Genomic DNA, 27,993 nt, shown 5'->3' with positions numbered 1-27,993 from the left:
GTTTCTCTTACCCACTCATATTTATTGACCGTGGAAATCTGGAGTGGCCAACTCTACATCTTGTGTAAGTTACAATCTGGTCTACATTCATTCCATTTGCCATTTTTCCTTAATGTACGTTTTCAAAGAAAATTTGGTATTAGAATAGTACTTTTATCCATTATTTAACGTTATCTAACTTAACGTTAAATAAGAGACGTGAGAACAGCATAATTAAGTACCCCTGGTAACCATAACAACGTTTCGCATATTTTGTGACTGGTAATTAACTGTTACCCAAGTACACGACATGAAAAGTACTGTCGTTGTTTATTAAATTTACGGAGTAAAGTTTCGAGTTTTTTTAAGCATGAAAAACTAGGTTCCTTCTCAATTAATCGACGTTAGAGGAATCAAAGAACAAGGTAACGTTAAGCTAACGTTACACTGCATCCGAAAAATTGTTTATATTAAATACATGAACATGTTAATAGTTACTTAGAAGACTGCAATAATAAAACAATCGTGGTTAGAATTCGCACGGTTTTACAAAGTATGCGACGTACGCATTAAAAACAGTAAGTTAAATGTTGACCGCTGTTTACAATTGTTTTGCTAATCGCATAAACAAACATTAATAACCAAACGGCGCTCTCTTTTGTACACCTTTTTTTAGGTTATGAATGCAAAGACAATTCCACAGCAACGTATCATTATCAAGGACGTAACGTTAGGCTTTAACGTTGGGATGTTGTGTCTTTTGACTTCGTTGTTTCTGTTCTTACGTGTAGGGCTCGCCTACACGCAAAAGACCGCAGTTTTCCTGCGCTTTATGTCGGACTTTGGAATTTTCATTTATGATTAAATATCTTACCTCTGAAAACTTTATTTGCCCGTAGCCTACGATTATGTTTCCGTTCATAACGCCATTTTCACATTGCCTCACAAAAAGGTTAAATGTTAAGCACACCTCTTCCGCCTGCTGCTTTGGACAAGGGAAATAACCATCAAGCTCAGTATGAAGTTAAAACAGTGGGAGACGAGGAGTGTTGTAACAAGTTGTTGCAACTTCTGTTACTTGGCTTTTTTTTTACTCAGAGGACCTCAAACTTTTATACAGTATTCACATATTTGTCTGCTGCAAGTTAATGTTGAAATCTGCTACTTATCCTTAATCTATGTGTTGTTTTGAATAGAGCCTAAAATCATTAAAAGAAAGCCTTATTTAGCTTCAGTTTCATATTTAAAATAATGAAATTAAATACAATTAAAAGCATAAAGAGAATGTTTAACTTTAAAACTTTATGTAATTAATCTAATTTATATTCTTTATGTTAGTTAATTTATTATTTATTTATTTATTTTGGACTTTACCTTGCAAGTGGTGGGTGAGCCATTTATTTCATCATTTATATACTTTTTCACCAATTGCTTTGCTATAAACTCATTTTTTATAATTTTTTAATAACATTTTTTAAATTTTTATTGACATATAACAATCAATTTATTTTGTCCCTGATTTGGTGTCTAGCTCTATTTAAGTCCGCATGTTCATTAGTTTTATTCATTTATTAATAATTGAATCTTTCGTTCAAGTAGTAATCTTAATTTAAAAACATTTTGAATAGAAGTGTGACCATCTGCATTTGGATTCATTCATTTTATTTAACTTTTTTGTAATTATATTTTTATTCATTAATCTATTCATTCATTTAGCTGTATTTGGGAGTCCACATTTTAATTTAATAAAAAATATATATAATTAAATATTTTTTTTTTATTTAATTTTAGGGCCTATGCCAGGTGGTGTATCCTGTGATGGAGTGAGCCAGCTGTGTTTGATAGTCCACATGTGTGCTCATCAGAGTCTTGTGACATTCTCACGGCTGTCCAGTTTCGCAGCATCATGAGATGACTGGCAATGAGGTACAGAGAGAAGTGGAACTGTATCCGCAATTTTAAGCACACTCTAATAAACACTCATGGGTGGCACAGATATGGACCACCAGCAGATCTTGAAAAAACATTTGTCATTAACTCAAGCAAGACCTATGATCAGGACAAACTGATTACTATTAATATAATCACCTGTACATTGAAGTATACTAAAAACTTATCAATAAAACACATATAGTAAGTACTACCGTGTACCATTGCATGTGTAGCTAGCTAGTTGTTTGTTCTGATTGCCAAGAGTGGAGCCCAATTTATCTATATTTAACCATAGCTGGCTATAATATTACATATCAAAGTACAAGATACTCCGAACGCTGCGGAATACATTTGAGGTAAAGGCCGTGAGGGAGTGACTAATGCTGCTATGATCTATTAAAACAAATACAGACATTTAAGCATAGTTTTTTTAATACATTGAGCATTTATTTCAATTTTCTCTTAAAAAACAAACAGATAACAACATTCAGACTTTCTATTATTTTGCATTCACCCATACATAATAACAATTTTCTGTAAAAGCATTCATTTTAGCTATTTGAGTACAACATCATTTTAGTAGTATGCTTAAAGACAAGCACAATGTACACCTCTAAACTACACATTTACAGCATTTGAAGTGTCATACATAGTCAGCAAATACAGACTTTGCAATTGTTCTGCTTGCAGGAATAAATGACACCACTCTCATCCAGTATATCTGTGAGGTGGCATTAAGATTAAGTGACTTTTAGTGTAGGTTTGTCTTTTTTGGCCATGCTTTGAGCAAAATAGACCCACTTATACATTCCATTTGAAAAATACTGATTGATGAACTTTAAGCACATTGTGCCACGGTTTAGGTCACAGCGACCTCTGGCGTTCACTGGAACTGATCGCCACAAATTTACAGTGCAGCTTCCTGCTGTCAACTGGCTTCACCACAGTCAGATTGCATCCTGTTTGGTTGATGTAAACAGAGATAAAAGAAGAAAGTTGTTTCTTAATAAGAGCACAGGATATAAATCGTGTTAATCAAATACCAAGGCATGCAGATGAGAAGTACATTTACAGTGGAGAATTAAAATGTATAGTTTATTTGCATAATTTAATCATTTTCAGTCTCCACATTTTGTCTCATGGAACAGAATATGATTTTTCAAGTATTAAAAAAAAGCTTCTTAAAAGATGTCAGTCGGATTCTAGAGATAAAGTCTTCAGAAATCACTTGGCAGCTTTTTTTTTTTTTTTTTTTTTTGTTGAAAGTTGGTTTCTGCCATGGACAAAAAAAGCTACTGTAAATGTGACTGTTTAGTGCGTAATGGGACATTTATGGGGTTGGAATTATGGAATAAACATTGGTATAAACATTAGATGGCCAACTGAGCCATAGCAAACAGATTTTGTCAGAGCCATGGGTTAAAATATTTAAAAATGACATATTATACTCAAATTGTCTATCAGATTTAATGTGTACATTACAGGCCCGCAGCCAGAGGGGCTTTGGGTGGTTTGAAAGACCCATCCCTCACTGACAAAGGTCCAGAGACCCAAAAATGAGCTCATTTGTCCTATTTTGACTGCAATGCCTTAATAAATTGTGAGAATAATCCCTCAAAGAAGGCTTTAGCTATTTAAATTAATGATATTTAAATGACAATAGGGGGTGAAGCAGTGGCGCAGTAGGTAGTGCTGTTGCCTCACAGCAAGAAGGTCGCTGGTTTGATCCTCGACTCAGTTGGCCTTTCTGTGTAGAGTTTGCATGTTCTCTCTGCGTTCATGTGGGTTTCCTCCGGGTGCTCCGGTTTCCCCTACAGTCCAAAGACATGCGGTACAGGTGAATTGGGTAGGCTAAATTGTCCGTAGTGCAGTATGAGTGTGTGTGAGTGAGTGTTTGTGGATGTTTTCCAGAGATGGATTGCGGCTGGAAGGGTGTCTACTGCGTAAAAACACGCTGGTTAAGTTGGCGGTTCATTCCGCTGTGGCGACCCCAGATCATTAAAGGGACTAAGCTGACAAGAAAATGAATGAATGAATGAATAAATGGCAATAGACTAGTTTTTTTATATAAAACTTTATACAAATTGCTATTTTTTTTAATTATATATGATGTAATTGATGTATATATGATGTAATTGATAATTGGTGTAAATCTATCTATCTATCTATCTATCTATCTATCTATCTATCTATCTATCTATCTATCTATCTATCTATCTATCTATCTATCTATCTATCTATCTATCTATCATCTGTCTGTCTGTCTGTCTGTCTGTCTGTCTATCTATCTATCCGTCCATCTATCCATCCATCCACCCATCCATTTAAACATGACAAGAAAACTTTGGTTTTATGATTACTTAATATCTATAGCAAATACATTGCTCAGTCTATTTTAATCACTGTAATCAGACTATCATATCAGTTTAAGTAACTGTAAACAGTATCAAATATTCCATTATAAAGGTTTTAAAAGAATGATGTCACAAATTGCATATTGCTGCTTTCTTTAATAAAGCAGACAATTTTAGCAATTAATGATTTAACTTTAAGTTACCTATATGAATACTTCAAAAGACTTGAGAAGTATTGCACATGTCATAAGAACCACATTTCTATACTTTTAGAAAGTAATATTTTCATTTGAGTTCATCACACTGAATAGGCTATAAGATATTCTTAAAAGTAAATAATGACAAAATTTTCATTCTACAGTGAACTCAAAAATAGGAGTCAGGCTTTGTGTAAATCAATACCGTGGTGAAGTGTACAATACAGAAGACCATTATGATGAGAAGGCCGATGACTAGAGAAGCGATTCCCATGTGAAGAGCCTTCCTCCCCAGTCTCCGAGCTCCCTCATAGTCTTCAGCATCATAACTGCTTTGAGACTAAATAAAACAGAAAAATAATAATGGTAAAATGGGCTATTTGACAGTAATTTCAGAAGGTATATTCATTTGATTGACGGTAAACTGAATTAAGATTAATTTGAAAATATGTGTCTAGCTTATTTTGATTGCAACACCCGTGGCAGATCTCCAAAAGAAAACTAGACCTTATAAAACAGATAGCAACGAGGGGCATAGTGATGATGCCAACCTCATTTCAGTTCTCCTAATAAGATCAGACAGCAAGCTGAGACTTGGACATACGGATCACTAGCACTAAATCACACTTACTGCGATGACAAAGCTGGTTTAAGTTCGCTTAGATGAATTACTGTTTAAAATAAAATAAAAAACAATTTGGTTGGAGAACATTTAGGACTCTAGTCTAAATTCTTTTAACAGGTGTAAACATTGTTAAATTTATTCATTAAAATGATTCATAACAGTGGAGATCAAAATTAGAGAATCTACAGTTTGCAAAATTTTGACATCATTGCTTAGTCCTATTAAAGTCCTAACATGAGTAAAAGAGCGGTTTTAAATAGGGGTGCAATGCTATAGACTTTTCATGATTTGGTTTATATCAGGGTTTTAGGTTTTTTTTGGTATGGTTTGCACACTGTCAAAAATAAATAAAGAAAAATCTATCTACAAGCAAAAGCACAAATGAAAATATAGTACTAGAGTAAAGATACTAGTAAAATAAACAGTTATATTCAGGTATCTAACAGTAGTTTTCAGGTACAGAAACTTAATCATATAATCAAATATAATGATGCATACTGTTTGTGAACATCATTGTAAAAACTAATTAAAGCTTAAACATTGAAGTTACAACAGTCATTCAATCGTCTCATTACCTTTTGTTGTTTAATTAATATTAAAAACACAGACAGCAATTATTAATTTAAGGCAATCTACAGATAGAGTACACTCAGAAGGTTACCGAAAACACATAAGTTCTTAATTGTTTACTCTCTAAGGCATAACTGCTTGAAATGGCCTGGTCAATCATGTTGACATAAATATTGGACATAGTTTTACACTTCAGAAGCAAGACAATTTTCATCCACCCATCCAAATTAGCTGCTTCACAAATCTCGAGTGTAAGTTATTTTTATGCCTTAAGGTTGAATGTTTAAATAACATTTTCAGATTATCCAAGGTAATCTTGCGCCTGGTGTTAATTTCTTTGAACAGACACCCTATAGTTTTTGAAAGTTTTTTTTTTATGTTTTTTTTTTTTTTTTTTACAATAAATAAAATTTTGTCGTGGTAATTCCCAGAAATTTGCAGACAATTTAGCGATAATAAAATATATATATATATATATTAAAAAAATTATATATGACATTTAATTTACCATATTAGGTTTCCTACTATTTTAGATGTGCAATCTGACACAATGACAATGGCATGCACAAATCATAAAAATTAAGCTTCTTTAGTTCGCGTGGGTTTCCTCCGGGAGCTCTGGTTTCCCCCACAGTCCAAAGACATGCCAATTGGGTAAGCTAAATTGTTCGTAGTGTATGAGTGTGAATAAGTGTCTATGGATGTTTCCCAGATATGGGTTGCAGCTGGACAGATGGACATCCGCTGCATAAAACATATGCTGGATAAATTGGCCATTCATGTGGCGACCCCAGATTAAAAAAGAGACAAAGCCGAAAAGAAAATGAATGAATGAATGAATGAAGCTTCTTTATTTTGATCTAAAACGGTAGGGATTGGGCCAAAGGAAGTCTTAACTCTTATTTTTATCCACAATCTTACTTTCTCTTTCTCAGATTCCACTCCACGGAGCATCTGACATTAATACACCTTCAACGCGGATTGCCTGTAAAACTCGTCAATGGCAGGGAAACGTTTTCTCTTGTCAACGGCAGGGAAAGAGTTAAGCGAAATCATTTATCAATTTGACTACCATCATAATAGGCTACCAGCCATACATGTAAAGCATTCATTCATTTTCTTGTCGACTTAGTCCCTTTATTAATCTGGGGTTGCCACAGCGGAATGAACCGCCAACTTATCCAGCAAGTTTTTACGCAGCGCATGCCCTTCCAGCCATAACCCATCTCTGAGAAACATCCACACACACACTCATTCACACTCATACACTACGGACAATTTAGCTTACCCAATTCACCTGTACCGCATGTCTTTGGACTGTGGGGGAAACCGGAACACCCTGAGGAAACCCATGTGATCGCAGGAAGTACATGCAAACTCCACACAGAAACGCCAACTGACCCAGCCGAGGCTCGAACCAGCGACCTTCTTGCTGTGAGGTGACAGCACTACCTATACGCCGCCACATGTAAAGCAAAAATAATTTATTTTAATTTGGTTACGTCCAGCGGCCGTCATCCTTGAACCAATCTCCATCATTGTAAGCTGCTTGCTTTTCTGTCTGTTCCTTTGGTCCGTTGGTTAGATGTTTGCATCCAATTTCTTTTGCAGTCTTAAGTGCGCCACAGGATGTCTAATGGCATCTTTGCATTGACTTCACATGTAAATCACTCACGCTTGACGCTTCATCCATATCTGCTTACTGCACAGGCTGCAAAACAATTTCCCCCCACTTCCATGTAACTTCTGGATTGTGAGGGCACAGGTGAGAAGTCATTTTTCGAGAGGCAAGAGACACTCAGATACATCACGTGCGCTGCGTATGCAACGTCTTTAAGTCATGTAAAACATGTAATTGCAAACTGAAAAAAATCTAATTTGATTATATGGTTTGGAATTGAATGTTCTATGAGATTACTTACATTTTTGTGATTGTTTTGCGTTTAAATTAAGAGTTTTGCAGGATTGCAAAAAATACAACTATTTGTTGTTTTTGCGTTCGATTCAGCGATCGCAAAATTGCAACAAAACTAACGGATCTGCTCGACTATTTAAGAAACCATATATATCTGGCAGAGACACTTTGCAAGATGAGCCCTGTCACAAATGGCACACTCAAGACTTGTTTAAAAAGTCCACACTTTGATGACATCATTGACTATTGTGGTTACGTGCTTAACAGATATGACTGTGATTGGCTTTGAAAGTCCCTTCACTGATACTGGGACACTGGATCATTTCAAACCCTCATCTGAGCAGCCATGTATCTGTGTGTACACTTGGTGAACAATGGTGAAGAGTGGTGAAGCAATGACCTTCAGAGCCAATCACTCTCATATCATATCTGTTGAGCAAATAAACAAAGTAGCCAAACAGTGGTGTTTAAGAACATGCATAAAGTCGTCTTGAACCAGAAGTTATTGAGACTTACTTCAGTAGTACTTCCAAATGAAACTGAATATTGAGTAGGGGATGAGGCTTTCTTTTTGTTCAGCATTTTCTCATAGCAAACTAATGGTGAGAGAGGCATGGTTAAGAATATTGTGGCTGAAGCCATTAAACTGGTGTCAGCAAAGGATGTCTGCAACTCTAAACTCAGAAGCAAATAATGAAAACACTTCCAAGCATAAAAAGGACAAATTAAACAACCTAAGGATGCATACACTTAGAAAGCATGTGCAATGCCACAAGATCGAAAGGCAACATGATGTATTTTGGACAGGGCCATTGTGTATTATTGTGAGAGTAACCCCACCGGGCCAGCCACCCAACCTGCATAGAGCTGGGATCAAACAGGCGACCTTCTGTATGGGAGTCAGTTGCTCTAACAAGAAGGCCAAAGACCATGACCTCTAGCAACAGTCGCTAGAGCACCTTTAGAGGTCAGAGGAGTGAGGTTTACCTGCACAGCACTTAATAGCTGGCCTCCTTTACATGAGCCATTCTAAAGTGACTGTAACTCCAAATGGGAGACCCTTTTAGCTATAACAAGGGAAGTTCATCTTTCCAAAGCTGTCATTTCTAGAACATTGCATCTTTACAATTTCAAAAGACAAGAGCAAAAGAGGACACGATAATGTGGAGAATTGCAATGGGTGATCAAGTTTAAAGTTTGGAAGTGGTCACCAGCTAAGGGCTGAACAGGGTAAGGATCCATTTCTCCATGCACAGTGTTTTTGATGTTTAAGAGAATTTGAATTGAAAGCCCTACAGTAACTAAATCATCAGCAGAAAGAAATCAGTTTGGTGAAGTTTGTTCCTTGCCACTGTCACCACTGGCTTTCTTGCTTTGGGACTTGTGGAGCTGCTCATCAATAGATTTGCTCTTCAGCGTTTGCACTTTAAGCAGTGAAAATTAAACCACACTGAACTGAATTAAACTGAACTTCAACTCTGAAAACTGGACTGACATAGTTTTAATTTACTAGAACTTCTATGTTAGGCTGCTTTAAAATCTACATTGAAATAAAGATGAATTAATATCAAAAGACAAGACTATCATTTATTAGATTAGTCTTGTTTGAAACTGTTCCAAACTTATGAAAGCATGTTTAATTTATTTGGGTCTGATGTTATCATTAAAACAAGGTCAAATTGGATCAAACTGAGGAAGGGCTGACCCCTGACTGAATCGTGTATAAAGACACCAGTGACAGGAGGTGAAGTGTCATGGTTTGGGCTTGTTTTCTGTAGCAAGATTTGGACTTACTAATCAAGTAAATGCAAATATTTATCAAAGATCCTTCAAACATGATTCCTACCCTGCGTTTATCACCCAGAATTTTCATGCAGGATAATGAGTTTATCACAGTAAAATGTTTTAAGCAGTTTCTTGAAGCTGAAAACACTGAAGTAATGAAATGGCAGCAGAGTCCTGATCTAAACCTGAGTAAAAATCCTTAATGACCAAGTTGTTGCTTATAAACATATGTTTTATATTTTGCTCTGCATTTCCTAGTAAATGTTAGTGATCTTGTTTTATAGTAATGCATATTTTAATACTGATATGTTTTGTACAACAACAAAACTTAGACTAAATTAATCATTAAATATGATAAACCTGTGCCAATTAAGATAAACACCTACTGTTAACCACTTGTTACATCGTGAATAAAGCCCTCAGTGTGTCAGAGGGCAGTGCGCCAGCTTGCGTGATTTTTGATACTCATCTAGGTTCTCATAGGCCGTGTGGTGTTGTGGCAGCTGTAGTCAGTGAGCCCTCAACTTTGACTGTGTAGCAGAGGTAGAGTCAATCTGAAACTATGGTGTTGCTCTCCACAGCAAACCCCTGCACTTTACTCCATTCAGACCCCACCACCTCCACTCTGCCACAAGCATTTGAAATGCTCAGATTGATTGCAGAATGCAATATATATATATATATATATATATATATATATATATATACATACACATTTTTAATTTATTAATTCATTTATTTAAAAATATATTGCTGATAATACACCAGTGTTCAAAAGTTTATTAAATTTATGGAGCATTTATTAAATCTAAAAATATTGTTAAATTGTTAAATACTTATGAAAATTTTAAGTAACTGCTTTCTTATTATATGTAGTTTAAAATAAAATTGTTACTTCAGTTATTATTGCTTTTATTATTATTACCATTATTATTACTACTACTACTAATAATAATAAATGTTAGAAAGATTTCTGAAGGATCACGTGACTTTGAAGACTGGAGTAATGAAGCTAGAAACTCATGTTTAAAATTACTAGAATTATTTATTAAATTAAATTATAAACTACTTTTGAACAGTTATTTTATAGTGCAATAACTTTACAATAAATCATTTTAAAATTTTACAATCTATATTTTTGATCAAATAAATGCAGCTTTGGTGAGCAGGAGAAGCTTATTTTATAACATTTAGAAATCATACTGACCCCAAACTTTTGTGTGTGTGTGTGTGTGTGTGAGTGTGTGTGTATACATATACTGCAATGTACACATTTCAAGACATAAAAAATGTCAATAAAAGTGATTTAGTGAGACATTTCAATATAGAAATTGTCAAAGCAAAGACCTAGGCTCTATAATTGATAAAGCATAAATAAACAGAAAGCAATTGTGAATAACAAATCACTGGAAACTGTGATACACTGCCTTAGTTATGAGGATAGTTCAAACTGGGTTGGAACAAGTGAAGAAAGAGTAAATGGTGCAGATTTTTTTTTTTTTTTGGCGGGCTGAACTATGCTTTTAATAACCTTTAAATTCATTGCAAAACATGCATTGACATTAAAACGGAAGTGAGTTGTTGGGTCTACATGTAATGTAGCCAAACCATATAACTTTGTCTCTCATTCTGAGGTCAGTGTGTGAAAAGTCAGCAGAAAACCACTGAAAAGAAACGAAAAAATGCTTTGCTGATTATCTATCGCATGAACAATGCTCAAAAACAACAGCTAACAACATGTCTTGTGCAAGTGAGCACACCTGCAGACTACCGTGTTGCATGAATGTTGATGCAGGGTAAGGGTGTGTGAGAGAGATGTGAGTGAGAGTCTATGCAGTCCTGTTTTCATGCGTGGGAGTGCTACCAAGTGAACTGCACAAATACGTGAGGCCTATTTATAGCATTTATATGTCTATCTGGACCATAAGAACATTAGGTTAAGCCATATTTCAAAGCCACACGTTTATCACACTGCCAAGTGGATAACTGTTAACCCAAAAGAAACATACCATAAGAAAAAGTATTTTGTGATAAAAAATACACTATAAAATATGATATATGCTTTTAAGTTAGGAATGTAAGTTAAGAGTGCACCCAATAACTTATGAAACACAAAAGAATATATTTTAAAGAACCAAGTAGTTTTGGACATAATTAACTTCTATTTGTAAATACAGAGGAATTTACATAATCTTTACTATTCATAAAATCCAAAAATAAAGGATTTTCTACTTACCATCAAAGAAAACACCAACGCCACAATGTTAATAGGCCATGCCGGACAAAAACATGTAAAAATAGTCAGAAAAATATAATTTTTCAGTGGCGGTTCCCCTTGAGCCTCAGCACTCCTTCCCAAACTGTGGTCTGAGCTTCCATCGATCGAGTGGTTTGTCTTTCCATCTGACCGTTGGAGACCAGGACTCATGATGCAGGAGTATCAAATGCTATAAGTTATGAAGGAGCAGGAGACGGTGAGAACATTTACAAGAGCTGTGCGGAGAAGATCAAGAATCTGAATGAAAGACCGGAGGAGAAATGTGAGGGCAAGAGCTCATGAAGACACTCATGGGGGATGAATAGATGATTGGGTAAGTGTGAAAAGCAATGGATAAGAAGTTGAGTGAGTCAGAGATGGCTTATGACCTAATTACCACCCGGGCTGAAAACTATCCCACTTCAGATTGGGAGAGAGAGGGAGACTGTGTGCGGGATGATGAAGCAATGTAAGATGAAAGAGGAGAGGCAAGCTGAAGAAGAAAAAAAAAAACTCTGTCTGCTTGCCCATATTACCATTATCTGTCAAAGGGAGAAGAGAGAGTTAAAGTTACAACTGATACAGCCATATGGATAATGGCCCCAAAATCACATTACCAGGCTGCCAAGAAATGGACACTGGCAATTTTCCCACTGTTTTTAAGTTGTACTGTAAGTGAAGAGAGCACAGACTAGAGGACAAAAGCCATACCACATAAAAATGGCACACTACATATGCACTTGTGGTCAAACAAACTGTAGGGTACATGTAACTAATATTATCATTTCACAAGTCTTGACGTGTATTAGTGCTCTTACACTTAATCACAACTCGAGAGAATATTTAATTTTTATGGTCAAAAGCTTGTGCTCTCCAACTCCTGCACATCACATTAACAACTCACGTGTGTCACAAATATGTGCGTATTACTTGCAGCATACTACATGTGTGCAGTGGAAAAGTAACTCAAAGTATATGACATGCAAATCAGCAAGAACACATTATATGACACTAAAATTATAAAAAATTACCTAGAACAATAAACTATGAAATATGGCTCTTACACAGACCTTAAGGTGTCCCTCATGATTTTAGATGATGCTTGTAAGCTCCCCGTTCAGCCGTTATCAAAGACTAAAGAATACACAATACACATGTCACACATATAGTTTTGAATTGGGAAAAGCGTCAATATGGGGAATGAAGCCCTACTTACTACAGGAGCATATCATTGATCGCTATAGACTGAGGAAGAAGCTCGGACCAGATGTGTGCTTTTACGACAGTTTGGTGGTCAACAAACACTAGAATCTCAGTGAATACTTGCTTTACAGAGATAAGAAATATATCCTCACAGAGCTTGAAATCTTTTGAAATCCAAGTGTCCTTGAAAACAAAAGTTTTTTGGTTTTGTAATCTGTATGAAACGAACGTGAGGTACAGTGCGTCCTGTCAAACCGACATCAAATGACAGCAACTACTCAAACACCCACAACCTTGTAAAGAGACTCGCTGTCATTTCTGGAGGAGATTCACCATCAAACAAAGTTATGAATTACTTCAGAAGAGCAGCGTGATCTGACAATTATTATCAAGAGGATGATAATGTGTAGAACGGCCATAAATGAAGTTGGTGTCTTGATTTTGTTCCTTTTGTTGAGTGCGCATTAGCTCGGACAACCTGAAAATATGCAGATTTTGTTTGATTTGAACATTTAGAAATGAAATTATGAGACAATTATTGTTTAATTTTATTGGTGATTCCAAATATGTAATATAATCGTAAGCTTGGCAAACAGTTTTGGACAATTGGGCATCCTACCCAAGAGGTGTTTCAAAGATAAAAGGAATTTGCCATTATGCACCCTAATGCATAGGTCTCAAACTCGATTCTTGGAAGGCCAGAGCTTTGCACAGTTATGCTCCAACCCTGTTCAAACACCCCTGATCCATCTAATTATGGTATTCAAGGCTACTAGGGACAATTAAACAGGTGTGAGTTGAAGCTGGTGGAAGCTAAAATCTGCAGAGCTGTGTCGCTTCAGGAATTGAGTTTTAGGACTGCCTTAATGCATAATTGTGTCAAAAAGTGTGGTGAGATCTTAACATAACTGATAGTGTCAGGATTCATTTTTAAATTGCTTTTGCACCTCCTTGACAACATAGGGGTAATCTCTGACTAATTCTGTTTGCCAGTTTGTGGCAGCAATCCTTATACTCCTCCGGGACAGTGGATGGCACCACTTTTCGAACCTGAGACCATTCTGTTTGCCAGTTTGAGACACCAGTGTTTATGCACCTCAAGGGTCTGTGAGTGGCACCTCTTCTGGTAACAAGTCAAATTTGACCCTTTATTAGTCTGTTTGTACCAATTGTGTTCAGCCTTGAGCCATTGCTATCTGTGATCAGGTGAGAAATCAAATCTGACTTTTTTTTAATAGTTATTTATTTATTTTTTTTTAACACTTGTTTCTGTTTTGCTTATTTTGTGGAATCTCATCTTCAGTAATTTTGTTGTACTTTGTTGCCTCATTTTGAAGTGAAATTATTTGTTTATTTTCAAAATCTAATGCTCATTAACCTTGATTAACAATGGGAGGGAAGTGCATGTGATTCATCTGCTGTAGTAGTGTGTACTTGCTGTGCTGACTCAAACCCATCCCCTTGAATGACAAGGTCCAAACAGTAGGGGCAATAACACAGGCAAGCCAGGGGTAGAGACAAGATGGCATCAAATGAACAGCCAGCCAGGAGTAGGAGCAACAGTGGTCAAAACCAGAGCTAGATCCTGGAGCTAGCCACATAAACTCTAGACTGGCAGGCCAGGGAAGTTAGGACACAAACTGTTAACCCTTATTGTATATTATGCAGTAAATAACTGTAAAATAGCCAGTGTTTTGCTTTAATAAAAGGAAACAGTATTTGACTGTAAAAGGAGCAGTATTTGTATTTCATTGCGTAGTGCAAAGAATAATTTAGAGAAATTAATATCATGTAGCCATTACAGGTATTAACTGTGATAATAAATGGTAAATTACTGTTCAACCATTACTGTGTCATCTACTCTGATGCTTTTATTGTGCTACATATAGATTAGTGGACTTATTATATAAGACAGAAAACAATGATTTAGGCATTGACACACATGCATAGGATATCTGTGTTATTCTAAACACAAAATTTAGAAAAAAGTTTTTAGACTCTGTTGGGGCCACAACACTGTTGCCAGCTACTCACTGTAATGGTTCAGTTACAGTAATTAACTGGCACACAGTTGCCAGTGAGTCATTGTAATGGTTTAGTTACAGTAATTAAGTGACAACACTGTTGCCAGTTACTCACTGTAACCAAACCATAACAGTGAGTAGCTGGCAACAGTATTGCCAGTATTATACTGTAAAAAAGCCTGGTAAGGTCTAACAGTGTAGTGTTTACTTAATTTTGTGTTCTAATATTTGTCTTGCTTTTTTCTTTTGCATCAAGTTCGACGGATCACCATGCCTGTGTCTCTCACCGTCTCTGGAAATCATCAAGAGACAATAAGATTTTTTTTTTATTTGACTCTGTCCTTTCCCCATTAATACTCGGCCACCCCTGGCTATCTAAACATAATCCCCACATTGTCTGGTCTGATAGGACTATGTCTTGGAGTCTTACCTGTCATGATAAATGTCTTGTCTCTGCTGATTCTCCTGTCTCTTCTGACACTGTGTTGCAGGACAAACCAGGTGAATTGTCAGGCGTGCCAGAGGAGTATCACGATCTGCAAGCGGTCTTCAGTCGTTCCCGGGCCGCTGCTCTTCCTCCTCACCGACCCTATGACTGTAGCATCGATCTCGTTCCAGGTAGTACTCCCCCTAGGGGGCGATTGTATTCTCTATCTAAACCTGAGCGCGAAGCCCCTGAACAATATCTCTCAGAATCGCTCGCAGCTGGCACCATAGTTCCCTCTACGTCGCCCGCTGGTGCAGGTTTCTTTTTTGTTAAGAAAAAAGACAGCTCGCTGCGCCCGTGTATTGTCTATCGAGGTCTAAACAGTATAACCATCAAGAATCGCTATTCGTTGCCCCTACTGTCATCAGCTTTTGAGATCTTACAAGGGGCTAAGGTTTTCACTAAATTAGACCTTCGCAACGCATATAATTTGGTCTGCATCAAGGCCGGGCACGAGTGGACTCGGTTCCGTTTCTAAGCTATATAGTCTCTATTCATCATCGCATACTGACTTACATCCATACTGCAAAAAGACTCAATGCTCGACAGGCGCGGTGAGCATTATTCTTTGGCCGATTTGACTTCACCATCTCTTATCATCCAGGTTCTAAAAATGTCAAACCAGATGCGCTATCACGCCTGTTCAACCCCTCAGACAACGACTCCACCCCGGAACCCATTCGTGCTAAAGGCTGTGTTGTTGGAGCCTTAGTCTGGGGAATCGAACGTAGGGTTAAACGAGCTCTCGCACGGGTTACAACCCCTCAGAGATGCCCAGAGAATTATTCGTTCCCAAGCCGTATATATATATATATATATATATATATATATATATATATATATATATATATATATATATATATATATATATATAGGGTAATGAATTCCAATTAATAGGAAATCTAAAAACTGTATGCTAAAATCTAAAGAAATTTTGAATGTATAAATCATGTTACATTAATTGAATTTGGTACAGCGTTAGCCTTCTATGAATGTCACTATTCTAGCAGTTACAGAAGTCTCATCTTCATTATGAAATCATGACACTTGTTTTAACCAGTTTTTTTTTTTTTTTACTTTGTTCTGCCCAGAAAATAATAAAGGGAATTTTACTGCAAAAGTTAAAAGCATTGTTATCACAGAAAATGTACATTGAAGGCTTAAAGGCATAGTTCAACCAAAAATGAGAATTCATTCATCATTTACTCACTCTCAAGGGGTTCCAAACATCCATGAGTTTCTGTTTCTGTTAGAAACCTGTATTGACCTCCATAGTGAGAAAAACAAATACTATGGAATTCAATGGTTGCGTGATTGTTAAATAATGTATTAATAAACACATTATGCTTAATTTAACCATCATGAACTCATGAAATATTAATGTATAATTATATCATGACTTTACTTGGAGGGACACATTATCATTAACCCTTTCGTAACTGCTCATGAACTCCTTATGAACATCCGTCTAGTGCGTTTACACTGAATAACAATAGAAAAGTGAGTAACACAGTAGTTTAGGTCACAATTCATGCTGTTAACTACTCTCTTATTACCTGCCTATTATCAATATATTAAAGGTGCAGTAGGTGATCTGCCAGAATGCTAGCATTAGCATAATAGCTTAGAAATTTTAAATCAAACTTCACCTCTGTAAAGCTGGTTAAACGGAAGAGCGCTATTTACTTATGTTTTGATCTTAAGCTAAATAAAATTTAGATCAGAAAAATAAGTGCTAAAACAGAAATATCCTGTCATCTTTTTACTTTACTTATGTTTACGTTACCAAAACAATGACTTTTACTTTTCAATTGTGCTCCCTGGTATTCATACATCGCTTGTTTTTACATTGCATCTCCTTTTACACTTGAACAACTAAATGAATGTGCAGGTCTATTTAACTGACTATCTTATCGATGCTGTAACAGGCACTTCATGAAATTGAAAATAGCTAATCTTCTGCCGAAAGTTTTCAGTGGCTGAATAACACTACCGTGCATATAAACCCATTCATAAACAAGAACACAGTCTACATAAGCTTTGCGTGGCTAAAATAGTTTTGGCTAAAATAGTTTTCAGAAAATAATTCAAGAAATACAGCCGTGGTGTCATCCTTCGGATCATTGTTTTGAACTGCATAACGTCATTGCCTTCCAGCGTGCAAAAGTAATTCCAATATTGATTAAAGGTTTAGAAAAGTTTTGATTCTGCATTTTTGGCATAAGCCATTTCAGAAATAATCTTTCTTTTCATGCATACAAGGCCACGTTGGTCTTTCAGAAAGAAGTTCAGGTTGATGCAGAGTTTGCGGATGACGACCTCTGTCAGCAATAGATGTGTGCTTCACATGTGTGCGCAAGTGACGTATCTGTCTGCTTAAAGAGGCTGTGCAGAAATTCAAATTTAAATTTGTTGACAGACAGTTTGAGTTACCTGTCGTAATTGTGTAATTTGTTGGTCAGACAACATTGAATTCGATGAGCATTTTTTTAGTTTTATGCCTTATTCAGAATATAAAAATACATCTGAATACATTTAGATCATTTACTTTAGTCATTACTATTGGAATGTGAAGAGACTTTAAACCAGCACAACAAAAATGTTTCGGAAGACAGTCCCCTACTGCACCTTTAACTGTTTATTAGTAGTTTAAAAGTATGATCTTATCCTGCATCCCTAATCCTTCCCAAAACCTAAAACCAACTTTTACCTTAAAAACTATTAAGGTTCAAGAAACCCTTGAGTACTTTTTTTGAGATTTTAATTGATTTGTGAGTGTTGAGCTTTAGTTAAGACAATGTTAGCACCTGCCAGCTTTAATTGTGGGGAATACTGGATAATTTTGAGCTTTTGTCAGCTAATCTCATCTTCCGGGACTTAAATAATTATTGAGGCAGGCTTAAAATCGGTGATGTAGCACGAATCTGCTAGTGGAGTGATGACAGTCGATCTCTCATTATTATTCATACTGGAGTTTTCTTATCCTATGAGAAGACCCTGCTTCTTAATTATTCATAAGTACATCTGGTTTCCGAAAGCAAGGTAGACCTGCCAAACTGTGACACACAGTATCATGAAGGGTTGTATGTGTTTGTTTCCATGATCCACTCGAAATGCTGTCAGGGCCAATACAGCAAAGCTGTTTGTGTGCAGCAAGCATTTTTGTCAAGAGACGTGTACAAGAATTGAAGAATGCAGACTTTTAAATTTATCAATTGAGTTTGTTACCATTCAGGCACATCACCTATCCGTGCTGCTGTGTTCACTTATTTTTAAAATCCTCCCAATTACCAGCAGGGCTAACAGGTGAAATAAACAGGGCAGGAGACCTGCTGCACTGCTATCCATTGTGTCTGCATTCAGACCCGAGGTTTAGAAGAAGAGAAGTCTTCCTCATTTATAGTGTTTATATAAACATGATTATCTTAATAATGATATAACAAATTGTGGTTGTGTATATGAAATTACGAATAACATATGTAGCAGGGCATTAAATTTCATACTTTATTTCTTTGCAGTTTCACTTTGTAAATCATGGGTCTCCTCATGGTTTATGTCTCATTTTGTGAGCCAACTGACAACAGTTCACTCCCCTCTTTCTGCCCTGCTGTGCTGGCCTCGCCCACTCCTCCCCGGCCATCATGATGCACTTTTTGAAAAAGGTCTGAGGTAGACTTGAACCGAAAGTGAGGGGTTTCATGGCCTTTTAATAAAAGGGCTAATTAGTAGTTTATTAAGCTAATAGTGTTAGTTAATGGTTTGTAAATACTGTGAATTGTGAACTAAAGTGTTAACAAGAAGTGTTTGGTCAACATCAACATGAACACTTTAAACACAGGAGTTCATGAGTACACTGTAAGAAAAAAAATCTTTAAAAAAAAGGTCAAATGACTGGCAGCTACGGCTGCCAAACAAAAACTATAAAATTAAGGTAAAATGTCTTTGTTGAAATAAAGTGCAAAAAATAATAAATCTACAGATATTTTCATCAAAATGTTTACAGAAAAACACTGCTATTTTACAGACTTTTCCTAGATTATTACGGACAAATCTGTTCAATAAAGTTACACACTAAGAGTTTTACAAAGAAACACTGTTATTATACAGACTTTTCTTAGATTATTCTGATCAAACACCATCAATAAAGTGACTGCACTAAAAGTTCAAGAGAAAACAATGTTATTTAAAAGAATTTTCCCTAAATCATTACGATTAGACACCTTTAATAAAATGCCAAGACATGCTCATGATTGTAATTTAACAGTTTTATTTTGGATCAAAAAAATTTGGAGAAAACAACAAACAAGATACAACTGATTAAAATTCTCACAACTTTAAAATTACAGTTGTTACATTTTATTGAATAGTGTTTATGTAAAACATGTAGAGGTTTAAGTTATATGGAATGATTCAGTTACAGATCTTAAATAAAATGGAACTGTAACGTGAAGGGGATGTTGACAAATGAGTGCAGATCCAAATGCAGGTTTATTACACAGAGATGGTCAGGCAAACAACAGTCAACACAGGGGCAAACAGATGTAACATTATACAGGGAATCCAGAGTCATGGTCAAATAACAGGCAAATAGTCAGTCCCGACAGCACACAACTTAAACAATTAACAAACAAAGCAAGTTAAAAGTAGAGAAACGCGTCATAATGTTCACAGTAAAAGTATAACAAGACTAAGAAATTGGTCTATGCTGCTTTTAAAGTGTATGTAATCAGTTCATAACGATCCTCCGACTGTGTGTGTGCAATCAGCGGAATCCAGAACAGGTGCATGTGAGCGCACTTAGTGTGTAACTTTATTGAACGGATTTGACTGTAACAATCTAGGAAAAGTCTGTAAAACAACAGTGTTTTCTGTAAACATTTTAATGAAAATATCTGTAGATTTATTATTTTTTGCACTTTATTTCAACAAAGAAATTTTACCATAATTTTATGGTTTTTGTTTGGCAGCCGTAGCTGCCAGTCATTTGACATTTGTTTTTACGATTTATTATTTTTTTTTTTTACAGAGCAAGTAATTACAATTTATTACTTTAATTTTACTTAATTTTAAATGTACTTCATAAAAAACAGGAAAAAACACTCTGTAAATAATACGGCAATTTTATTGTATAAAACGGACAAATTGCTGTAATTTGTCATTACTTATACAGTACATAAAATAACAGTCAAGCTGTTAATTTACAGAAATTGTTTGTAAATTTTACGCATTTTTGAATATAATTTAAAATATCATAAAAAATACTGTATAAATAATACTGTAATTTCCCTGTATAAAAAACAAAAATGTCAGTAATTTGTCTTTAATGATAAAGTACCTAAAATGAAAGTCAAACTGTGAATTTAGAGAGATTGTTTGTCATTTTACTAAGTTCTATATATAATTTTAAATGACAAAAAATTACTTAAAAAAATTTAGGGATATTTTCTGTAAAATAAGGTTTTTTTACAGTGTAGTTAAGGATGAGTTAATGGTGATGTGCCCCTCCAAGTACATTAACTGCTTATGTGTTCATGATCGTTGAACTCAAATGTTAATTAATACAATCTTTGACAACATGTACTAACAACTAATTCAGGTAGCCCTTATTTGACACATGAACTCTCGTGACTCATGTTGTGGTAGTTCATGAATAGCGCACGACCTAACTCATCGTAAATTCATAATAAAGTAATGTTTAGTTTACTTATTAATACATCATTATTCATGTTCTCTTATTGTAAACTGTTACCATTTTTTCAATGTTTTATTTTGAAAAGATTTGCTAAACCAATAATTGCTTTGACAAAAATGAGTGAAAGTTGTAGTGCGCTGAAGTGGCCTGTCTGTGGGTGTCACTAGCGTCTGACTTTATGCAGATAAGGAGCTGCTACATGTGTTTCAAACGGCAGGATACACCACACAGGAAAAATGAATAACACCTGCCTCTGCATAACGTGAGAAAACCGCTGTCTCTGCAGTTCTCATAAAATGACACGCTCAAGACTCTCTGCTCTCATCCTAACCATCTGCTTCACAGGTAATATCATTTTTCTTCACTGATAAAATGTTTGTTGAAATGATTTCAGCAACAGGATGAAACTAAATGAATTAAGTTCTGTCTACTTTTTTTCACAGGACTCTTTTCTAGAGATGCGTTTTCATTTCATCTACCCATATCTGTGTGGCAAACGCCTAACATAACAGCAAAAGAAGGCACAAATGTCAGCATCACCTGTCACATTAATGCAGATTCTCGTGTGGATAGAATCCTGGTTAAATGGTGGCAAGACAATCAAACAGAAGTTAGGAGTGAAGGGATTACATCTCCCAATCGTCTGTCTGTTAATGGATTTGTGTTTATTAACTCAACGTTGGACCTTCTGTCAGTACATTCAAATCATAGTTTTGTGTATTACTGCTCAGCACAGCTTGATTTACCTGAACTTGGACCTGTTGAATATGGCAAAGGGACTCATGTATTTGTGGGTAAGCTTTATTTATTTATTTGGTTAGCTATAGTGCTTATTTCATTGTGTTTTAAGGAATCATCCTAAAATTAAAAAAAATCACTCTTGATCTTTTTACACCTCTATGACTGAAGGTATATTTTTTAAATGTCTGAATGTTTTCTACCTTTAACAGTGACTAAAATACCTTCCTAAATTTTCTTATAAAAGAAATAGCTTTTTATGTGTGAGATGCCTTTTAATACTCATAATAGCTTTTAATTTTCATAATTGCACTTGCAGAGTCTGCACAGGTGACTGTGGAAGATTCAGGAAACCTGCACAGTAACACAGTGATGTGGTCACTGTTTTCAGGCTTGGGTTTGGTTGTTCTGATCATCTGCATTGCCTGTGGAATTCATATAAGTTTTAAAGGTGTGAAAAAACAACAACTGCGAAATATCACAATTTGATTAAGGTTTACAAGACTAGTATAAAAAACAAACAAATGATTTTAAAGGTTTAATTGGCTGAATACTTTTTTTCTTTTTAACCAGGACACAGCAAAATGGAACCTGGAACAAAGCATGGAATAGTGAGCATAGTTTGCCTAAAATTTAAAAATTGTCATTATTTACTTGTTCTAAACCTGAAAAGATGCACAAAAGAAAAATATCCTGAAGAATGATGGGGAAAAAATCCTTTGACTTCCATAAAATTGTTTGCTCCTACTATGGATGTTAATGGGAGTTTTTCAACAGTCTTCAGAATATCTTGTTTTGTATTCAACAGAAGAAATACAATTGAGTGAACCACTTGACTTTGAGTAAATTATGAGAAAGTTGTCATTTTTGAATGAACTATTAGTTTAATTAATATTAGCTGAGATGATGATCTAAAAAGCATACATACATACAGTAAATAGCTTTCAAATAATATACTGTTTTGCTCTCAGGTTGCTGCTAACAGTGAATCACCTGGCTCTGACACTACTGAAAGAGTCATTTACACAGCATTAAACATTCCTCAAGACAGTGTGAAGTCAAGAAATGAGGTAAATAGCGCTCATTACTGGCTTTGGTAATAAGCAGTATTCATGTACTAGCCCTTTTTTTTTTTAAGTATCTTAAGCTCGAGTATATTTTGAAATGTATGTGATGTATTAGGTATACCAATTTCAATGTATTAGCAGTATTCTTGTACTGTATATTTGAGCTATTTCATTTGTATTTGGAACTACATTGTTCTGCTTTTTAGTTTGTAAATGTAAATTAAAAAATAAAGTGTATTTTAAGTGGAAGAGTAGTAAGCGTAAAAGAAACTATTATTTTTTTAATACAGCAACTTGACTTGTGTTGTTGTTAGCGTATGAAAAAACACTACAGTTTTTTCTTTGAAAGAAATATATTGTCCCTAAAATATACAGCTTTACTCTTATTTGGTAATAATTTTGTATGAGAAAAAAACCTATAACTGTACTCGATTTAAAGTAAACCAAAGATGATTAGGTTATATTAATAGAAATGCCCAATGTAGGGTCCGTGGGCCAAAGTTCATTCAGGGTTACCTTAAATTTGGCCCGCCATCCCATCTGAAAAGACAGAGAGAATGATGGAGAGGCTTTGAATCTAATTTCTGGGGCTGCCTTTAACAGAGATAGTCTTTTCAAATTTAACGTAACTTTTTGTTTCTTTGTTTTATTGTTGAGCTACAAAAAATTCCACTGAAATTAAATGATTCAATTAAATGTTGTAATTGTTGTAAAAGCACTTTACATTACCACTGTGTAAGAAATGTACAATATAAACAAACTTGCGGTCACACTTTACAATAAGGTTCATTATTTAATGTTAATTAATGCATTTTACTAACATGAACAAACAATGAACAATACATTTACTTCTGTATTTGTTCATGTTAGTTAACGTTAGTTAATGAAAATACAGTAGTTCATTGTTAGTTCATGTTAACTCATGGTGCATTAACTAATGTTAACAAGCATGGACTTGGATGTTAATAATGCAGTAGTAAATGTTCAATTATGATTAATCAATGCTGTACATGTGTTGTTAATTATTAGTTCATGCATCAGTTAATATGATTTAAAGCATTAGTTTTCTAGTTATTTTTAAATATAATTTAATAAAGTTCAAAATTACCTATGGCAAATTTAATGTTTACAATTTGGTATATATTGGGTCCACAGCCCTCAGTCAGCTTTGGTTTTTGGCCCTTTATAGGAAAAAGTTTGGGCACCCCTGCTCTAGTTCATTCCACAGCAAAACTTGTTATAAACTTGAAAATGTAAAACTGAGAAAATAAATATTTAATAGGCTACTCAACCAAAAGGCTAAACAACTATAAACAAACTATACTTACAATGTTTACTTGTACTTTTTATCTCGATCAAAGTGTTGAGTATGAATACAGACTAAGTATACTCTTCTGGTAGTATATTTACAGCTAGAGGTATACTATACCTAAATTGTTAGTATTATTATACCTATTTAAAACAAGTATATTGTTAGTACACCTAACTAAACATATCATTTTGTAAGGATAAATTAACTGTTTAGTTGCTATATGTTAATAGTTTCATAAGTAAATGAGCAGATTTGTATTTACTTTTTTTTTGCACTTGACATCATAACTGCATCTGATTAAATGCTAATTGCAAGTTATTATGACTAAAGACTTATTATGTATTTCAGAACTGTGCTGCTGCAGCTCTTACTTCAGAGAGCTGCACAGAGATTACGGTGACATACTCTGAGGTCCACATCAAAAAAAGACAGAAGGATGAATGATGAGCATCTTTTGATAGAATTTTATTTATATCACGCATTTTCATCCTGCGTGTGGGACGGTGTGTTCCTGAGATCCTGTGCAATAGTTTTGTGAATGTATTTTTGTAAATACTGTTATTATGTGTTACATAAATATTATGTGCAACCACATTTGAATCTGTTTTAACCAATTGATGTAAATATGTTAGATTAAAAAAAATTCTCTAAGATAAACTTTTTTTTTTTTGAGTGATCAATTTGGATTCCAGGTCTTCAGCCCTGCTTTAGCATATATTTATTCATTTTGTATTTTATTTAACATGACTGATTTGTAACTTCATAGATGAACAAAATGATGCTTTGCAAGACGGTTTATTTGTCAGCACTTTTATCTTTTTTAGCCTGCTTAAGGCAAAAAAAAAAAAGAAAAAAAAGACATTTTATTTTAATACAAGTTTCCTAATATGTGAAATTTAAATATTCAGTTGAGGCATTATTTATTAAAATATGCACAAATTTGCATATTTGCACACTGGATGAAGTCAGGTTAAAAAAAACCCTTAAAAATGTGCATGAAATCTACAGAAACAAAATGTTTAAAGTGTAAAAAAAGAAACTTAAAAATGTGTTTTGGACATTTTTTATAGACTGAAAATTTATATGAAAGCAGGTACATGAAAAAAATTGTCTTTTTAGCCTAAGGTCTATTCCTTAGGTGCACTGCAATACATTTATTTCATACAAGGGTTGTTTACCACAACAGATATTGTCAGATATTGACAAAACCAACCACAGGGTTAAAAAGCGTCCATTAAATTTAATTTAATAATAATAAAAAAAGCTGTTTATCCATATTTGACTCGATGTTGGGTTATGACAACCCAACATTTTTCAGAGCGTATGAATTAACAATTTTAAAGATTTTTTTATTTTATTTTTTTGTGAAAAGCCGATTGAAAATTGTTTAACTAATTCTAATATTATCAGCCGATAGGATATTAAAGGACTTTGTTGTAATACATGTCGCAGGATGACAAGAAATGTGCTATTAATGAACACAAAAGAAGATGTTTATGAAAGAAAAGATGTTTATCGTGCTACCACCTACGTAACCTTACAAAGCAACTTAACGGTAAATGATGTAGTCATACGATGCACTAGAATGACAAGATAAATGCTGTTTCATCCTGAGCAGAATAGTTAGTTTCATTTAGAGGATTTTTACAAATGTCCCGTGAACAGAGATTTTGGTGCAGAGGTGTCGAGCAGAGAGAATCAGTGAAAGACCGTGGGTGATTTGAATTGCTGTGTAACCACCAGCATAAAAACGACTAACAAAATTAACACGCAACCTCTGGTGTCAAGTGAGTCATGCCTGCTGTTTTCAGGTCATGTAGGTGTTCTGAAATTTTCAATAATTTATATTTTTAAATGATGATATTTTTTTTTTCAAACAAGAGACATACAAGATTTCAGTTATTAAGACTCATTATTTTAATTCATTAAAAGTGTTGTTAGTTCTTATAGGGTTTTTTTATCCACACCAGAATCTTTAAATCTGTTATAAAGGCAAAGGTCATTGTGAAGTGGAAATAAATTAGGCAAACGTGCTGCTACAGCATGGAAATGTGTACTTTTAAACCACGAGGGAGTTCTTAACTGTAGAAATATAATATTTTAGATATGGAAATATGCCGTCGATCTCATGTGGGAGTTCCAAATGTACCGTTGACTCTTTTATTTTAGAAAGGTGCAAGATTCAGTTAAACAATAATTTTATTTCATAAAATGGCTATATAAGTATTTATTCAGAATCTATTCATTCAAATGATATAAGACTTTGAACCTTAAATAAATAAAAAACAAACAATCCAAAAATCTATTCTATATTTAAATCTAATTAACATATAAATTTGGATGTACTGCTTTTAGACCGTTACAAGTTATTTTGTTAGACAAGCTCCAGATTTGGCTTCAGTACAAACTAATCTAATGTATATGCTCTATATTGTCAAGCTTCCATTTAAATGAAAGATTTGTGAGGGGTGTTCATATAATGTGTCTGTGTGTGTGTTTGTGTATTTCTTGTTGAGTGTGACCTGTTGCTGTTAACTGTCAGCTTTTGCTGTAAACATAGCTGCCCTTAGGGGACAACAATGACATTCGAATTCAATCATATATATATATATATATATATATATATATATATATACAGTTGAAGTCATAATTTTTAGCCCCCCTATGAATTTTGTTTTCTTTTCTTTTTTTTTTATACTTCCCAAATGATGTTTAATGGAACAAGGAAATTTTTACAGTATGTCTGATAATATTTTATCTTCTGAAGAAAGTCTTATTTGTTTCATTTTGGCTAGAATAAAAGCAGTTTTTATTTTGATGGCGAGGCAGTGGCGCAGTAGGTAGTGCTGTCACCTCACAGCAAGAAGGTCGCTGGGTTGCTGGTTTGAACCTCGGCTCAGTTGGTTTTTCTGTGTAGAGTTTGCATGTTCTCCCTGCCTTCGCGTGGGTTTCCTCTGGGTGCTCCGGTTTCCGGAATGTTCACAGTTGAAATCAGAAATATTAAGCCCTCAGTAAAAAAAATAAATAAATAAAAAAAACTTTTTTCAAATATTTCCCAAATGATGTTTAACAGAGCACGGACATTTTCACAGTATGTCTGATAATATATATATTTTTCTTCTGGAGAAAGTCTTATTTGTTTTATTTTGGCTAGAATGAACACAGTTTTTAATAATAATAATAATAATAATAAAACATTTTAAGGACAAAATTATTACCCCTTTTAAGCTGTATATATATATTTTTTTCGATGTTCTACAGAAAAACCATCGTTATACAATATACAATTAATTACTCTAACCTGTATAGAGTGTCTTGAAAAATATCACGTAAAAAATGTATTTACTGTTTTATACTTTAAATGAGGAAAATAAGCAAATGTTGCGGATGTGACCAAAAAAGTTATTAAGTTTACAGTACACAAACTACTTTGTAGAAATTCTGTGAATTAAACAGCACAACCCAAAAGAAACAATGCTAATCAAAAGGATAAGAGTTGTCTCTCGATAGAACAAAGTTACTGATTTTATTTTATTTGACATTTTGTATTTATGAGGAAAAAAATCTTGGTTATGGATGTGACGTTTCTCCGTTATGGATGTGAGATGTGAAATTGCCACGTGTAACTTTGGTAAATCAAACATAATTGTTTAAGAACATTGACAGACATTTTTGAGTATTTTTACAATACAGTAAAATACAAGCTTACACAAAAAACATAGAAAGGGTTTCGCTATTTTGGTAAAAACTTATTTTTTATGGCAAGGTTGACATTTGCATGGAATTGCTCAAAAATAACATTTAAATTCACGTGAAATATTGTAAAAATAATCACAAACTACAATATGTCAACTAA

General features: G+C 34.5%; 2 protein-coding genes and 1 non-coding gene across 12 annotated transcripts in view; 1 reads left to right on the top strand and 2 right to left on the bottom strand.

Moving 5' to 3' along the window:
* The window catches only part of prkab1b (protein kinase, AMP-activated, beta 1 non-catalytic subunit, b), a 29,039-nt gene extending 28,058 nt beyond the window's left edge, over window positions 1-981 (bottom strand). For 2 of the 4 annotated variants that reach the window (NM_214713.2, NM_001328554.1), the window contains exon 1: window positions 854-981. Coding sequence is in view for 1 of the 4 variants with exons in the window: in XM_073909159.1 (XP_073765260.1) it covers window positions 12-103 (92 nt within the window). In the remaining 3 variants the exon portion in view is untranslated. Of the gene's footprint in view, window positions 1-11; window positions 763-853 lie in introns of those variants that run through there. The other 2 variants (XM_073909159.1, XM_073909160.1) reach the window with 2 other exon arrangements.
* On the top strand, window positions 246-25,035 carry si:dkey-63d15.12. 7 transcript variants are annotated; one of them, XM_073910976.1, is made up of 9 exons: window positions 246-404; window positions 1,771-1,905; window positions 15,333-15,459; window positions 21,205-21,365; window positions 21,464-21,814; window positions 22,078-22,209; window positions 22,332-22,369; window positions 22,730-22,828; window positions 24,486-24,973. In XM_073910976.1, the coding sequence occupies exons 4-9, from the start codon at window positions 21,317-21,319 to the stop codon at window positions 24,579-24,581; spliced, it is 765 nt and encodes a 254-aa protein (XP_073767077.1). In that variant the 5' UTR covers window positions 246-404; window positions 1,771-1,905; window positions 15,333-15,459; window positions 21,205-21,316; the 3' UTR covers window positions 24,582-24,973. The 7 variants fall into 7 exon arrangements, with proteins under 7 accessions (XP_073767077.1, XP_073767081.1, XP_073767082.1 ...); XM_073910982.1 differs by lacking the exons at window positions 246-404; window positions 1,771-1,905 and adding exons at window positions 13,908-14,023; window positions 18,847-18,990 and having other exon boundaries at window positions 21,238-21,365; window positions 24,486-24,791; XM_073910980.1 differs by lacking the exons at window positions 246-404; window positions 1,771-1,905 and adding an exon at window positions 13,811-13,924.
* On the bottom strand, window positions 2,328-11,886 carry LOC101885033 (uncharacterized). The gene is made up of 3 exons (XR_012384699.1): window positions 11,594-11,886; window positions 4,668-4,802; window positions 2,328-2,870 (listed from the first exon to the last, which is right to left on the bottom strand). It is a non-coding gene; the product is annotated as an uncharacterized protein (transcript).
* Window positions 25,036-27,993: the final 2,958 nt, after the last annotated feature.

Source organism: Danio rerio, chromosome 8 (genome assembly GCF_049306965.1).
Source record: "Danio rerio strain Tuebingen ecotype United States chromosome 8, GRCz12tu, whole genome shotgun sequence".
In the NCBI taxonomy this organism is placed as follows: Eukaryota; Metazoa; Chordata; class Actinopteri; order Cypriniformes; family Danionidae; genus Danio; species Danio rerio.
Note: the sequence above shows the minus strand (reverse complement) of the source record. Positions and strands in the feature narration are given on the sequence as shown.

Bases quoted from the DNA above. Each gene is read 5' to 3' on its own strand.
- si:dkey-63d15.12 (XM_073910978.1), top strand. From the start codon at position 21,317: ATGACACGCTCAAGACTCTCTGCTCTCATCCTAACCATCTGCTTCACA. The intron at 21,366-21,463 runs GTAATATCATTT...TTTTTTTCACAG, and splicing joins CCTAACCATCTGCTTCACAG to GACTCTTTTCTAGAGATGCG. The intron at 21,815-22,077 runs GTAAGCTTTATT...TTGCACTTGCAG, and splicing joins AGGGACTCATGTATTTGTGG to AGTCTGCACAGGTGACTGTG.